Source organism: Canis lupus, chromosome 9 (genome assembly GCF_003254725.2).
Source record: "Canis lupus dingo isolate Sandy chromosome 9, ASM325472v2, whole genome shotgun sequence".
Classification (NCBI taxonomy): Eukaryota; Metazoa; Chordata; class Mammalia; order Carnivora; family Canidae; genus Canis; species Canis lupus.
The window spans coordinates 48926798-48940828 of NC_064251.1; the positions used below are offsets into that span (position 1 = coordinate 48926798).

General features: G+C 54.7%; 1 protein-coding gene across 5 annotated transcripts in view; it reads right to left on the minus strand.

Moving 5' to 3' along the window:
- ATP2A3 (ATPase sarcoplasmic/endoplasmic reticulum Ca2+ transporting 3) overlaps window positions 1-12891 on the minus strand; it is a 32576-nt gene extending 19685 nt beyond the window's left edge. For 2 of the 5 annotated variants that reach the window (XM_025476039.3, XM_025476042.3), the window contains exons 1-7: window positions 12588-12861; window positions 2950-2967; window positions 2595-2677; window positions 996-1100; window positions 669-807; window positions 307-387; window positions 126-211 (exon numbers count right to left, since the gene is read on the minus strand). In XM_025476039.3, coding sequence (XP_025331824.3) covers window positions 126-211; window positions 307-387; window positions 669-807; window positions 996-1100; window positions 2595-2677; window positions 2950-2967; window positions 12588-12705 — 630 coding nt within the window. In that variant the 5' untranslated portion in view covers window positions 12706-12861. Of the gene's footprint in view, window positions 1-125; window positions 212-306; window positions 388-668; window positions 808-995; window positions 1101-1493; window positions 1674-2594; window positions 2678-2949; window positions 2968-5832; window positions 5986-12587 lie in introns of those variants that run through there. The other 3 variants (XM_025476040.3, XM_025476038.3, XM_035720398.2) reach the window with 3 other exon arrangements.
- Between the last annotated feature and the right edge of the window lie 1140 nt (window positions 12892-14031).

Consider the following 14031-nt stretch of genomic DNA (forward strand, 5'->3'; position numbering starts at 1 on the left):
GCTATAAATTTGTACCTATTGTCAATAATTGATGAGGTTCTTTCTTGTAGGGCTTTGACTGATTAAATACTAAAGTTTTTATTATCAGTGTCCAGACAAAGGCTCCAGCCATCCCAGGAACTTACAGAGAAGAGCATATTCTTTTTGTCCTGGTTCACAGCTCTGGGATCTAGGATGGCATCTGTATGCTTGGTCACAGACACGGATTCACCTGGTCATGGAATCAGAAATGAGAAGCCCCACATGAAGACACTCCCCTCCCTGGACTTAAGTAAGCCCTGCTCAGCCATAGCCTCTGGGCCTCACCTGTCAGGATGGACTGGTCCACTCTCAGTGTGGTAGACTTGATCTCGATGAGGCGGAGGTCAGCGGGTACTTTGTCTCCCACTGTGGAGAGAGAGTGGCTGAATGTGGCTTTGGGTACCAGCCCCTGGCAAAGCCAGAAGGGCTGCCAGGAACCAGGGGTAGGTGAGAGGCAGGTGAGCTGTGATCCCTGAGAGAGATGCTACTCCCTGGCCCAGTCTCCTTAGCTGTCCAACAAGGTTTTGGCTGAAGAGATTTGGAAGAATCTGATAGCCACCTGCTCTGTGCACACAGCCAGAAAGATGGGGGCACAGACAGGGATGGGCTCACCAGCATCACATAATGAAAAGAGGCCCCCAGTGTACCTGCCACCTCCACGATGTCTCCAGGGACGATGTCCCGGGCACGGATCCTCTGCACACCTTTGCGGTCTGAGCGGATCACCTTGCCCATCTCAGGCTCATACTCCTTCAAGGCCTCAATAGCACTCTCAGCATTGCGCTCCTGCAGGACATGAGGTAGGGAGGTGGTCTGGCCCCACTGGCCCTCGCAGGCTGACCCCTTGTAATGACATCCCTGGGGCCTGGGATGGAGCTAGACACAGAAGGACCTGTAGGACTCTACCACCAAGTAGCAGTAACATGTAGCAGCCGGGAGACCCAAGGGCCCAGGCCCACTTCCACGCCTCCCACCTGCCATACGCCCACGATGGCATTGGCCACGAGGATCAGCATGATGACCAGGGGCTCCACGAAGGCTGTTGTGGTCTCTTCGCCCTCCTCAAACCAGGCCAGGACCTATGGAGTCAGAGCTGAGTTGAGGCTAGGCTGTGGGCCAGGATCTGCTCACCATTTCCTCCATACCCTGGGTCTGCTGTCTCCTGCTTTGGGAGAGATTCCCCTGGGGAGCCCGGGGTTTGGAGAAGGCTGTTTGAGGCCTTGGCTTATCTGTAGGTAGTGTCTGCCACAGCCCACGTCCCACCCAGCCAACTCTCAGGATGTGGGGCAGTCGGACAGTTGCCGGCTAGACGTCTCACTATCTGCCTAGCTGTCGTTTTCCAAGGGGATGCCAGACTGGCAACAGGAGGATCACCCGGGAGCTTTGTCAGAACTGCGATTCTCAGGGTCCACCCCAGTCCTTCCTGTGTCAGAAACTCTGGGCTGAGGCCCGGAGTCTATGTGGTAACAAACCCGGGCGATCTTGTTACAGGCTTGTGCTGGAAGTCCACTGGCCACAGCAGCATAATTACAGCCAGAGCCCAGGCCTGAGACAGAACACCTGGTTAAAGCCCTGTTCCCACCTCTTGGCCCAAGTGGGTACTTGTCACTCCCCTCCACATGTCTCAGTGTGTCCATCTGAATTGTTGAGGGGAACCAGCATCATTTTGGCTCAGCTGTTGTAAGGTGCCTGCACCGATAGGCTTTTTTTCTCCATGAGAGTCTTCAGTTCCCATAACAACAGTGGCCAGGAGGGCCAGACACAGCTGGCTGGGACCCCTGCTGCCCTGTACTCCATGTCACCCACATGAGGCCTCCTCCCCAGGAGGAGTTGCTGGGCACAGGGCTAAGAGAAGGAGCTGTGTCTACCCTCAGGACGGACATTTCCCTGCACTGCCCTTGGATTTCTGCTGCTCAGCCACCAGGGACAACTATCATCCCCCCTCCCATGGCTCCACCCTGGCCCCATGGCCCTGCAGGTCTGGGGGACTTCAGGCAGTAAGAATGGGGAGAGAGCAAAAGGAGAGCAGCCATAGACAAGCTGTAAGAGGATAAAGTCCAAATTATTCTGTGGGGCACTAGGAGACATGGAAGGAACTTGTCCCTCCATGAGGGACAATTTGGCAACATCTGGAGACTTTTATTGCCACAACTGCGGGGGAGTACCCCTGGCATTGGTGGGTAGAAGTCAGGGAGGCTGTTAAATATTCTCTAGTATAGGACAGCCTCCATACCAAGAATTATCTGATCCAAAATGTCAATAGTCCTGTGGCTGAGAAACCTTGTCCTAAGACAGGGAGGGGTGGGGTCAGACCTGTGCTTCTGGAAGCTCACCCTGATAGCCAGAGTAGAGGGGGCAGATGGGAGCAGGGAGTCCAGCATGTAGAGGGCGGGCCTTGGGGGTTCGGGCAAGGGAAGCTGAAGTCTGAGCAAGGCAGGGGGTGGGTAGGGGCCCAGGGATGTCCCTGGCTGAGAGGATAGACCTGTGGTTCAGAGCCTGGACCTCTGAGCACTGCCCTAACCTGCCTCTCCCTTCCCGGCTGCCTGATGCTGTGGGATAGGGGCCTTACTTACAAAGGAGACCAGAGCTGCCAACAGCAGGATGCGCACCAGGAGGTCCTCAAACTGTTCCAGCACCAGCTCCCACAGAGACTTCCCTGAGAACCAGAGCACCATGTGAAGCCTGGGTCCTTTACCAACTGACCTGCCCCCATTTGGGGCTGGGATCACCTCCAAGACCACCTGGCCCACTCCCTCCCCCCCATCCAAAAAGCAAGAGTCTGAGGCAGTAGAGGCACAGGTGGGTGATACTGGGGGGCTCAGCAAAGCCTCACTCTGCTGAGGAGAGAGAAGGATATAACCTGAAAGTGAATGGCCCAAGGATGCTGCTTCCTGGTAGCCTTGCAGCCCACCCTGGCCCAAGCCTCACCTTCCTCAGTTGGGAGCTCTGCGGGATCCAGGCAGTCACAGGAGCCATGAGGAGACAAGAGATAATTGAGTTATGCAGTGGGACCAAGGAGGAATCTCAGCAGTCCCTCCCACTGTGCCTACCCAGGCCAATATGAGGGTCTAGACAGGTCCTCACAGCTCTCTGAGGTCACAGAATGGATGATCTGAGTCCAGAGGCTTCCATTCCTCCACTCACTTCACTCCACTCTGGTTAAGGAAGATCTGGATGGCCTAGCTCACCTGGGGACAAGATCAGAGCCGGGAGGGTCCTTCTAGACCCTCTCCTATGCACAGAGGAGAAACAGAGCAAACTAGAGAAGAGAAGAGACCCCGGAGGTCACCACTGAGTTATTAGCTCCCCTGCACTCTTTGTCAGATGGCTGCATGACCCTATTCAATGTCCCTCATGGCCATGGCAAGGGAGCCCCTCCCTCAAATTGAGAACATGGGCTCAGGCTACCTCTGACATACCTGCCCCTCTGGGAACACTGAGATAAAGTCTGCAGCACGGCCAGCCCGCTGAACGCCCCCTACCAGGGGGATCCCTTGGACACAACCTCAGCAGTCAGCATCCCAGGCAGTGCGGAAGCCTGCCATGGTTCAGTTCCTAGAGGTTGAGTCTCAACTGTTCCCTCCCAGACCCTCTTCCACTCTGGGCAAGGCCCATCCCACATACCCAGTCTGAGACCAGTGATGTTCCCATACACCACCAGGACCTGCTGTCACTTTACAAGCTCTATTTTTATCTCCTACATTTCCTGAAGCCACCTTTCATTCCAGGTAGAGCTGGCTGCCATGGTATCTGAAGCCTTTGAATCTTCCCAACGCACAAAGGGGTGTCACAAAGGGGCGACAGGGTAGGAACACTCACCCTGTTTCACACGTGCAAGAATGGAGATCCAGAGTGGAAAATGACTTGAACAAGGTCACACAGCAAGTAGGCAGGTCTACGGGAAGGGGCAGGACCTGGACCTCAAGGGGTGGATTCCATAGGGATCCTGTGGATCCCTCCACAGGCTGAGCTCAGGCCCTGCGGAGGCCTGTCTGAGGCTCCTCCCAGACTGAGCCCACCTGAGCCCTGCTCCTCACAGTATAGTCTCTAGACCAGCAGCATTGGCATCACCAGGAAGCATGTCAGCAATGCAGATTCTGAGCCTGTACCCCAGGCTGGCTCTCTCTCTTCCGCCTTCTTGACAGATAAAAGTCCTTTTATCTGTCCAACTGTTTTTAGCTTGAGTACCCACACACATTTTTCCTGTGGGAGCCCTCTCCCCAGACCACCTGTTTGGAAGATCTAGGGCACCTGGCAGCTGAACCATGGAGAGTGTCAAGCAGCCCACTGGACTGCAGGAATTCAGGAGGAAAACATATAACCTAAAAATACACCTTCTAGCATTTTCTCCCTAGTCCTATTTTAGGCAACAGCTGACATTTTCCGTGGAAAATGTAATCTTCAGTGTCCTGCATTGAGATTAAAATCAAACAGACTTTTTCCTTCTGATCTATTTAGCTGAAGCGAACAGGAAAGGCAGGGGGAGGGCCAGACCTGGTTTCTGGGCCAATTCTCCACTGGAGCAGGGTCCTTAGAGATCATCTCTGTCATGCACCAGCCTGGGCACAGAACAGTTCCAACCTCATGGCCCACGTCGGCCTCCACCTGCCATGCTCTACTCAGAAGAGCCTTCTAAATCCCTCATCTCTGTGCATGTCTTCAGGGTTTCTGACTAAAGGAAGAGTTTTTCCATAATTCTCAGCTGAATCCCTCCTACTATCTCCCTAACCCCTCCTTCTGTCAGGCATGTAGCCTCTAGGCCACTGTATTAGGGCATTTTTCTGGGCAGGGTCAAGGCCTGGGGTTGGGAAACAGGTTACAGGGCACACGTACCAGCTCGAGTTCCCCCTCAACTGCCCTCTGCCTGCCTCAATGGTCTCTCAACTTCTCCTCTTCTGCTCTGACCCAAAATCTGACTCAGGATCCAATCTTTGGTGGTCATTCATTCTCCAAATGCTTCTGATTCTTCCCACCTTGTGGGCACATAGTAGGACTGCACTTCCTGGCCCTCGTGCAAGTTACAAAAAAGAAGGGTGCATGTCAGTTCTGGGCAGGGGTGCCCAACGGGTGGCAAGACACTCTGTTTAGAAGGGCGCCGTCCAGTAGAATTTTCTGTGATGATGGAGATGCCCTACAGCTGCACCGTCCTACATGGTAGCTACTAACTGCACATAGCTATTGAGCACTGGGAATGTGTCTAGTGTGACTGAGTAGCTGGATTTTAAATGGTACTTAATTTTCACTCATTTAAATCTAAATAGCCACACAAGGCTAGTGGCTGTGTACCAGACAGTGCAGACCTAGCGCTCTTGGTCCCTCTGCAATAGCAACTGGCAACTGTGACATGGTGTCTGTGCTGTGAACCAGAATCACGGAGTACAGGAGACACAAAGCCCCCACATGACCTGCCATTGACGTACGTATCTACAATGTGAGCAAGAAATGACCTGTATTAAGCCATTGAGACATGAGGTTTGCTCCTGTGCCATGACCGAGCCGACCCTGACTGGTAGGTACCTCCTTCTCCCCAGACCTAGCATCGACTACAAGGTTCCCCTTCTACCCTTACTCACTCCCTGGCGGGAAGGCTCAGCCAGCCATGAGGCCCCAGAATATGCCCTCCTACCCTTGCATGTGCTTCTAGTCTTGCCCGATCAGCTGGCTCCCTGTGGGGTTCTGAGCTTCATTTGGAAGATGTGGTCCCCACCCTCACCCTGAAGGGCTGCTGGAGGATTAGCATCATCATTACTAAGAACCACATTTACTGAGCACCTACTATGTACCAAGCAGTGTGCCAAGTGCTATACCTACATTATCTTCAGAGGTGAGTGGAGAGGTACTGTATGCTGAGCATATAAGACGATCCTCCACAGATGGAATAGCTATAGTGGAATTATTAGTGTTGAGTGTGCCAGACAGCACGCATCCTCTAGGGCATTAACTCTCTTGAGATTCTCAAACAACCTGAGAAGGAAGATACAATTATTATTCCCATTTTACAGAGGAGACAACTGAAGCGGAGGGAGGTTGAGTGACTGGTTACGGTCCTACAGCTGGGAAGTGGCCGCTTTGAACTCAGGTGGTCTGGTCTTTGGCCCCTCGCTCAGCACCTCCTACACTAATTCCTGAGCTGCTCTGCTTTTCCACCCCATCCCACTGTCTTCCCCAGCCAAAGTCACTGAGAAAACTTGGCATCCTATATCCTGATTGTTAGGCTGGATGCCCTTATCCCACCAACTAGCTCACCCCTCCACTGTGACCCCAGAGCCACTAGCCAAAATTATTCCTGTCCAAAAAGGCTCTGCTCTCCTCACAGGTGGCATTTTGGGGGGTTACTGTCTGTTCAGGCCTAGTCTTCTTCAAACTCCAGTCCTGCCAAGACCCTAGACCACCCATTTTTCCCTTCATGTGACTGACTTCTGGGGCCATGGAGGAACTGGAAGGGGACTGGAGACTAGTAGGGGCTAGGAGAGCACCCTCCCAGCCTCTCTCCAGGTATCTCTGTTGGATGCTGTTTTTCCTTTGCTATCCTCAGGCTGTGTGTGGAGAGGTTGAGCCCTTGGCAGGGCCAGATGCACCATTTGTTAAATGGGGAGAATGCCCTGGTCCTGCCCACCTCTTGGTGCCATTCACTAGGCCATGCAGGCAAAGACAGTAGTAGAAAGCGCTCCTCCCTCTCACATCCCAGCTGCTTGAGCCCACTGGCTGCAGCCCCCCACTGCTCTTCTGAAACAGCATCCCTCTGCACCTCTCACATACTGGACTCTCCCAGACAACCCCTGCTCTGGGGCCACTGGGGCCAGACTGAGCTGGCCCACACCCCCAGATGCCCAAGGTGGGGCTGGCCTAGAGGGATCTGGAGTTAGCCTGTGGGTTCTGGGGGCAAAAAGGAGTATATGATCAGAGAAGCCTCATGGTGTAGAGCAAGGGGTCTGGCCAGGGAGCTAAGCTCAGGTCTTGCTCTATCTCTTGGTAGTTCTCTGGCTATGGACAAGTCACTTAACTTCTTCTGTGCCTCAGTTTCCCTATCTGTAAAATAAGGATAATAATAGTAAGTTGCTGTGAAGATTAAATGGTATGCTATTCAGAAATGTTTAGAACATGCACAGCACATCGTTATTAAAGCACAAGCACATGGTCATTAAAATGTAAGCTCCATGCCAGTAGTACTTCATCAAGAGCAGTATCTTCAGCACCTAGAGCAGTGCCTAGAACATGGCAGGTACTCAATAAAGATTTGTGAACGAGTGAATGACTCTGCCTTTGCCCTACTCATAGACCATTAGGGTTCTTCTTGGCCTGCAGCATAAAGATCAATCTTAGCATGGCCTTCAGGGCCTTCCTAGATCTACCCCGACCTTGCCCTTCAGAATCCTCCTATGTCTTAGGCGTATGCCCATCTGCCAGTCAAAAGTGAGATGCCTCAGAACTGCAATCACCTTCCCTGGTTTTGCTAGAGCTTTTTCTCCTCCAAGACTGTGCTTGGGCCATTTCTTCTGTGCAGAGTGCCCTTCCCTAACTCCTCATCTAAACCCCAGCCTTTCAGGAAGCCTTCCTGGAAAAGCCCATCCCCCTACCAACCTTCCCTTCTCTTACCAGTCATCAGTACTGGGGCCACCCCCACCTGACTGGAGCACTTCCAGGGTGGAGAGGGGCTGAGTCATCTCTGGGTCCACAAAGAGCCTCACAGAGTTGTTTACTCAGTTGCCCCACGGTTCAGGTACAGGCCCTGAGCAGCCAAGGCTGCCCCAGGCTCCATGCACCACCTGCTCCCCTAATCTTCCCTCTTGACTCCTTTCTTCTCATCTCAAAACACTGGAAACTGGTATTTCAACTTCTAAATGTTGTTTCCAGCCTGGAGAGGCAAGAGCTCCCAAGGTCTTCCTCAAAGGTAAGTTTACAGAGCAATTAAATCACGTCTTGCAGAGTCAGGGAGGGGCCTTCACTACCTGGCCCTGTGTGGCTCTCTAGGACCTGCCCAGAGTGGACAACATGGCCCTGCTCTCACAGGGGCCTTGGGATGCAGATCTCCCAATGCAGGCGCCTACAGCCTACCTGGCTGATCTGGTGCTAGAAAACACTGGCAAAGGGTTTGCTTAGCATCTGTGGCCCGCTGTGCTGTGAACAAACTCAGCCCTGCCTCAGGGGGCTCCTCGTGCAAGGGGATGCTGCTCCCAGGAGGAGGCTTAAGGCTGCCCCCTTAAGGGCCAGTGGGCACGAAATCTAGGGTGAAACCTGAAAGACCTGTAGCTTTCCAATGCCTGCAGGACCACACCTCCCCCAGATCCAAGAGTCATTTCACATCCTGAAAGGCCTTTAGGGGATCTCAGAGTTCCACATCTGCACTGAGGAGGACACAGGCCAAAGAGGGGCAAGTCTTCCTGAGGCCTCCAGCAAGTTGGACCACTCTGACCTCACCCCCTCCTTCTGCCCGGTCCCACTCCCCTTGGCCAAGTTTCTAAGGCCCACATATATGTGTTTCCTGCGTCCCAGCAGCCCACTGGGGCCTGGGTTGAGGGCGGGAGATAAGGTCACAGCCCAGACAACACTGGCAGTAATCTAAATCTGGCCATCCTTCCCACCTGCAGCTCTGGGGCCATTGTATCCACTACACAGAGGGGCAGCAGGAGGCCCAGGAAGGCAGGCTCCAGTTGCTTTAGGAGCCCCCTCCCCCAGCTCCCCTGAACAGGAACCACCTCAGACCTTTTGGGGTCTTGCCTGACTCTCACGTCACTGGGCTCTCCAGGGCCATTAGGTGTTGGCCCACTTGGTAGGACATGTCCAGCACAGGCCTGCCTCTTACCTTGGCTCATGTCCAGCAAAGGTGATGGGCAGCCCATTCAAGGACACAAGGAAATCAAATGGTTCCAAAATACAAGGAAAAATGCCCAACCTGACTTGTAAATGATGAAATGCAAAGAAAAACTATAAGAGGACTCTTTCCATCAGACTGGCACAGATCAAAATGTCCTGTGGGAGGGTGAGGAAGCAGGCACATCAACTGCTGCAACTTTATGGAGAATAACTTAGCAACAGCCGGGAAAATTTAAAATATACATGGCATTCGACCCAGCAATTCCACTTCTAGGAATTTATCCTCTGGCAATATTGACAAATATGTGAAGTGATGTGGGGACAAGAATATGCTTGTAATGTGTGATAGGAGAGGCTATGAACAATCCAAGTGCCCGTCAAAAGACAGGCAAAGAAATACTAGAACAGCCGCATGAAACTCTACAGAAGCCACTAGGAAGCCTGAGGATGCTCCATGTGGCACAATCTCCAAAAATGATTATCAGGGAAAACAGGGGCCAAACAGCACTCACAATCCTTCCCTTTCATGTGAAAAAGATCATAGATCACAGACCTAGTGTGTACGTACAGAGTATGTTGCGAAGGAGACACAGGACACTGGGAACACTGGGTGGTTGGGAACAGGTCTGAGGAGACTTTACTGTATCCTTTGTACCCTCTGAATGTTGCATTGTGTGCACAGTTTTACTTAAGCAAACAAACAAACAGACAAACAAACAAACAAACTGAAAGGATGTAGAAAGCCTCCGGAGGAAGCGGAGTCCTGGGCACTTGGGGACCTGCGGGGAAGGGTACTCTCACAAGAGGTGCTGGGCCAGGAGCCTCCCGCTCCCTGCCCTGTTGGGGTTTCAGAGGACACATCTATTCAGTGGGGTTAAGAAAGCTGTGTTCTGTGTGTATGGGGGACTCCCAGCTGGCATATGCCCTGACAGCACTACTGAGGCCCCATCCCCAGCTCTGGGGAGGGAGGAGGAAGAGAAGGTGGGAGCACGGGATCCCCAGCCTCTGCTTCACAGCCTCCCTTCCTCCATCCACCAGCAGAATTTGCAAACTTCAGGACTTAAGCAAATGACTTCCTTGTGGTTTCCAGCACTAACGACCTTGCAGGTGCAGAGACTCCTGGGTGGGGTGGGAGGGGACACTAGTCCCTGGGGTGTTTCCCTCCACCTGTAGGTTTGGCCCATCCCACCACCCAGCTGGCCTGGAGCTTGGCCTAGACTCTTCTGCTACAAGGAAGGATGGCTTGGTGTGCATAAACACTTGCAAGCAGCCATATGGCACGGGTCCTATTGTAGACTCCCTATGATGAAAAAATTAAGGCACAGAGAGAGGTCACTTACACATGATACACCACTATGAAGGGGCAGAGCTAAGGTTCAAAACTGTCAGCCCTACCCCAGAGATGGGTATACCACGCCCGGTCACCCAAGAGGAAAAGACCTCCCCAGTGCCTGTAGAAACTGCAGGACACCCATGCCTCCTCCTTAGCTGTTGCTGGTCAGAGTGAGAGCATGATGTAGGAAGGGGCAGCTGGCTCCACTCTCCTCACCTGAGGACTTCCAGAGCCCTGGAATGCTTCCTGAGGAGGAAGCAAATCAGTGATCTGAGGGATCTCTGGGGTGCTGGGAGGGCTTGGGGGCTGGGATAGCTACTGCCTAGCTGACTCACCTTCTAGTACAGCCACCAGTACCATGGGCCTAGGGCCTGTGGGACCAGTGACCCCTTGCACAGACAGGAAAAACGAGGCAACAGAGGGATAGGTACCTAGTATCAGCTCTATCAAGTATTGTGTGACCTTGGGCAAGCTATCTAACATCCTGATGACTCAGTGTAATGAGAATGACAATAGTTATTTTCATTGAGTTGTTTTGGGGAATTAAAGAAGAGATGAAAAGTGTTCAGAACAGTGCCTGGCACATAGTAAGTGCTCAGTGAGCATTAGCTTTTATCATTTACTACAATCAAAGTTCAAGGGAACCAGGGGAGTCCATCAATGCCCCCCCCCCAGCTTTTCCTACCTACCACCCCCCGAATGCACATCCACCCCTTTTGGGGACCTATATACCACACCAACATCCTTATGCATCACCTCACACAGATGCTCAGTGGCCCGCTCACCCCCAAATCACCTTACCTACACAAAACAACATGGGAGAGACCTAGAGGCTTCCTCCTCAGGCAGAGTCTCTGCTGGATCAACGAACACATGGGAACCAGGAACTAGAGGGATGTTGTTCAGGGTCACACAGAGCCTCTGGGGGTAGAACCAAGGTCTGGGTCCCTAGTTTTCCTTGGGAATCAGGACTCCTAAGCTGGAGGAGCAGCTTTTCTGTACAGCAGCACAGAAGAGTCTGTAGAACCCCAGACCTGTTGCCTTGACCTCCATCCCCACCCCGGGTTTGGGGGACAGGTCCTGCTGCCTTGCCCTCTTGCAGCAATGACACCCTCCCTGCCAAGTCACTAATGGAGGATATTAAATAATATTTATCTCCCTAGTTCCTCCCACAGCTCAACTAAATATAGCAACTAATTTTTTTGGAAAAGGATTTCTGCTCCAGAAAGATAATATTTATATAAGAGGTGGTTTTCATAAGCCAATACAAAACCCAAAGCTCCCTTTCTGACAGCTCTTGGTAATTTTCAAGTCATCCCCGAGCAGTGAGACACTCAGGCCAGAGCACTTTCCCCTCTGGCTGGCTGGGATCCCTGAAAGGGTGAGGACCCAAGTCCTAAAACAAAGTGGGTCCAGACTCCGCTTTGGGGATGGAAGGGACATTTCCATCTAAATCCCTAACATTGTGCCCAGTGCAGGGGGTGGGCGGTGACAAAAAGGGTGGCAAGTCCTGCCTGGAAGTGACTTGAAGAGGGCCCCCCAACATCTTCCACCTTCACAAGGCCTCCGAATGTGCCTGTGGTCACATCTGGAGAGTACCTGGTACTTGTGCCTTTTGGCAGACAGAGAATCCCAAACTCCTTTGAAGATGAGGAAGAAGTGATACCACCCCCGCAAACAGCAACAGCAGGAAGGCTCCCTGGCTGCCCAGGGATGGTCAGGTGCCGCTCCAGGTCATGCAAGAGGGAAAGGCCTTCCCTGGCAACTCCCTGGGTGAGGCCTTGAGTGTGCCCCCGCCCCGCCTCGAGGTGGGTCTCCTGCCTCAGCGGTTCAAAGCCCCCACCGACTCCCGCCAGCCACATCCGCCTTGGGTTGCAGAAAGAGGAAGACCTGGGGTGGGGGTGGGGGCACCAAGGCTGCCAGCTGACAAGCTGCACCTTCTGGGTGTTTCACCGAGCCTAGGGGGAGACCCTCGGGGCCAGCTGCGAGGCTGGGTCCGGGTCCCTGGCTGGTCCCTAGCCACATTGCCTTGGCATGTGCATTTGTATGCTGGGGGCCGATTGCAGTGCGGGGTCAGGACGAGGGCGGAGGGCGGTGGATTCAAACTTGCGGGAGTGGATAGGGTCGGGGGTGGCCGTGGGAAGCCCTGAGAGACCGCACAGGTCCCGGGGAGCTGGGAGGGGAGCCCGGCGCCAGGTCTCTAAACCCGGAACCCACCCGACCCCGCCGAAGGTGGCCGCGCAGCCCGTCCGAGAGCCCCAAGAGCATCTGCAGACGTTTCCGGAGCTCTCGCTTCCTGCCCGCCCGCGGGGACCGAAGGCTGGAGGGGGGAGGCCTGCTCCCCAGCTGCGGCGTAGGGGGGTAAACTGAGGCTGCGGCGCGCGGCCCCCAGCTGCCCCGGCCAGGCCCGCGCTCTCACCGTTGGGGCCGTAGCGCTCCCGCGCGGCAGACACCTGCTCCGGCCTCAGGCCGCCCTCGACCGTCACCGAGAAGCCGCGCAGCACTTCGGCTGCCGAGAGCAGGTGCGCCGCCTCCATGCCGCCCGCCCGCCTTTCTGCGCGGTCGGCACCGTCGAGTCCGCCTCTTCGCGGGGCTACTGCGCGGGGCGCCGGCAGCTCGAGCCCGGGCGAGCGCCGCGCGAGGTCATGTCCGCTCGGGGACCTTCCCCGACGGCAGTGGCGGCAGCGGCGGCGAAGGCAAGCGCCAGGATGCGGCGCCCCAGGCTCCCTCCCCGGGGCGGGGCGGCGCGGAGCCCGCCCCCGCACTCACACCCCTTCCGGCAGCCCCGGGAGCCGCCGCCGCCCCGCCCCCGCAGCGCCCCGGGCCCGCGAGCCCGGCCGCCCGCCCATTCTGCGGAAGGGGGAACTGAGGCCGCGCCGAGCCTGGCCGGGAGGGGTCTCAGCCCCTGCGCCGGGCTTCGGGCGCCCCCGGGACGGAGAGCAGAGGCGGGCCGCCTTCTTGAGAGCCTTCCTGGGTCCGGGGGGCGGGGGGGGGAGGGTGTGGCAAAAGGGAGGTGTCGGTAGAAGAGCTTCCAACGCCCGAATTTGAATTATGCAAAGGGTCGCCCTGGGTCTAGAGAGAACCCAAAAGCCTGTGAATGAGCGCATCCATTACGGAGGAGCCAGTGATGTTTACTTCTCTCGACGTTCGTGCTTTATCTCTTCCAAATTTTCAACAATGCAAGGTTATTCCTCCTCATATAACCGAACTTCCGACAATGAACCAGTATATGAGAAAGAAAACCAGTCTCGTGATCCTAGACTCACACCTTCACCCAAGCAGGAAATGTAACTGCCAAGGTGGGCGTGGGAGTCCCTAGAGGCCTGAGGGGGTGGGGTGGAGGCCTCTGGCCAGGGCCCCCAGGGAGAGTGATCCTGAGCCAGGGATGGGGAAGGACTGAGGAACTCCCATTCCAGCGCTTTGCTCTCTGAGTCCCAGCAGCTCTAGGGGAGACAAGAGAAAGGGCTGCAGGTCAGGGCAGCAAGCTGTGGGAGGGCAGAAACCACTCACCCCAGGAAAGGTGGAGCAAAGAGAACAATCTACTTCAGGCATCCTCTTCAGCCTAAGACCCAGCCAGTCTCATCCCATGGGTCATCTTATGCCCCACCAAGCTGGCCTCTGTTGTCTTCTGGGGTCCACCATGGCTGCACAAGGCCACAGATTCCAGGACTGAACCCAGCCAGCCAGCTGTTCAAACCCTAAACGGCATAGTGCCTCTGCGCCTGAAAGCCTTTCCAGATACCGCAACTGCACACACAAGCCCCAGCTTCCAGCCTGGCCTCTGGTTGCTGACCCCTACCCAGACCATGTCTACCTCCAGGTCCTGATCTCTTGTCCTAGTACGGAACTGGGGTCCTCCTCCT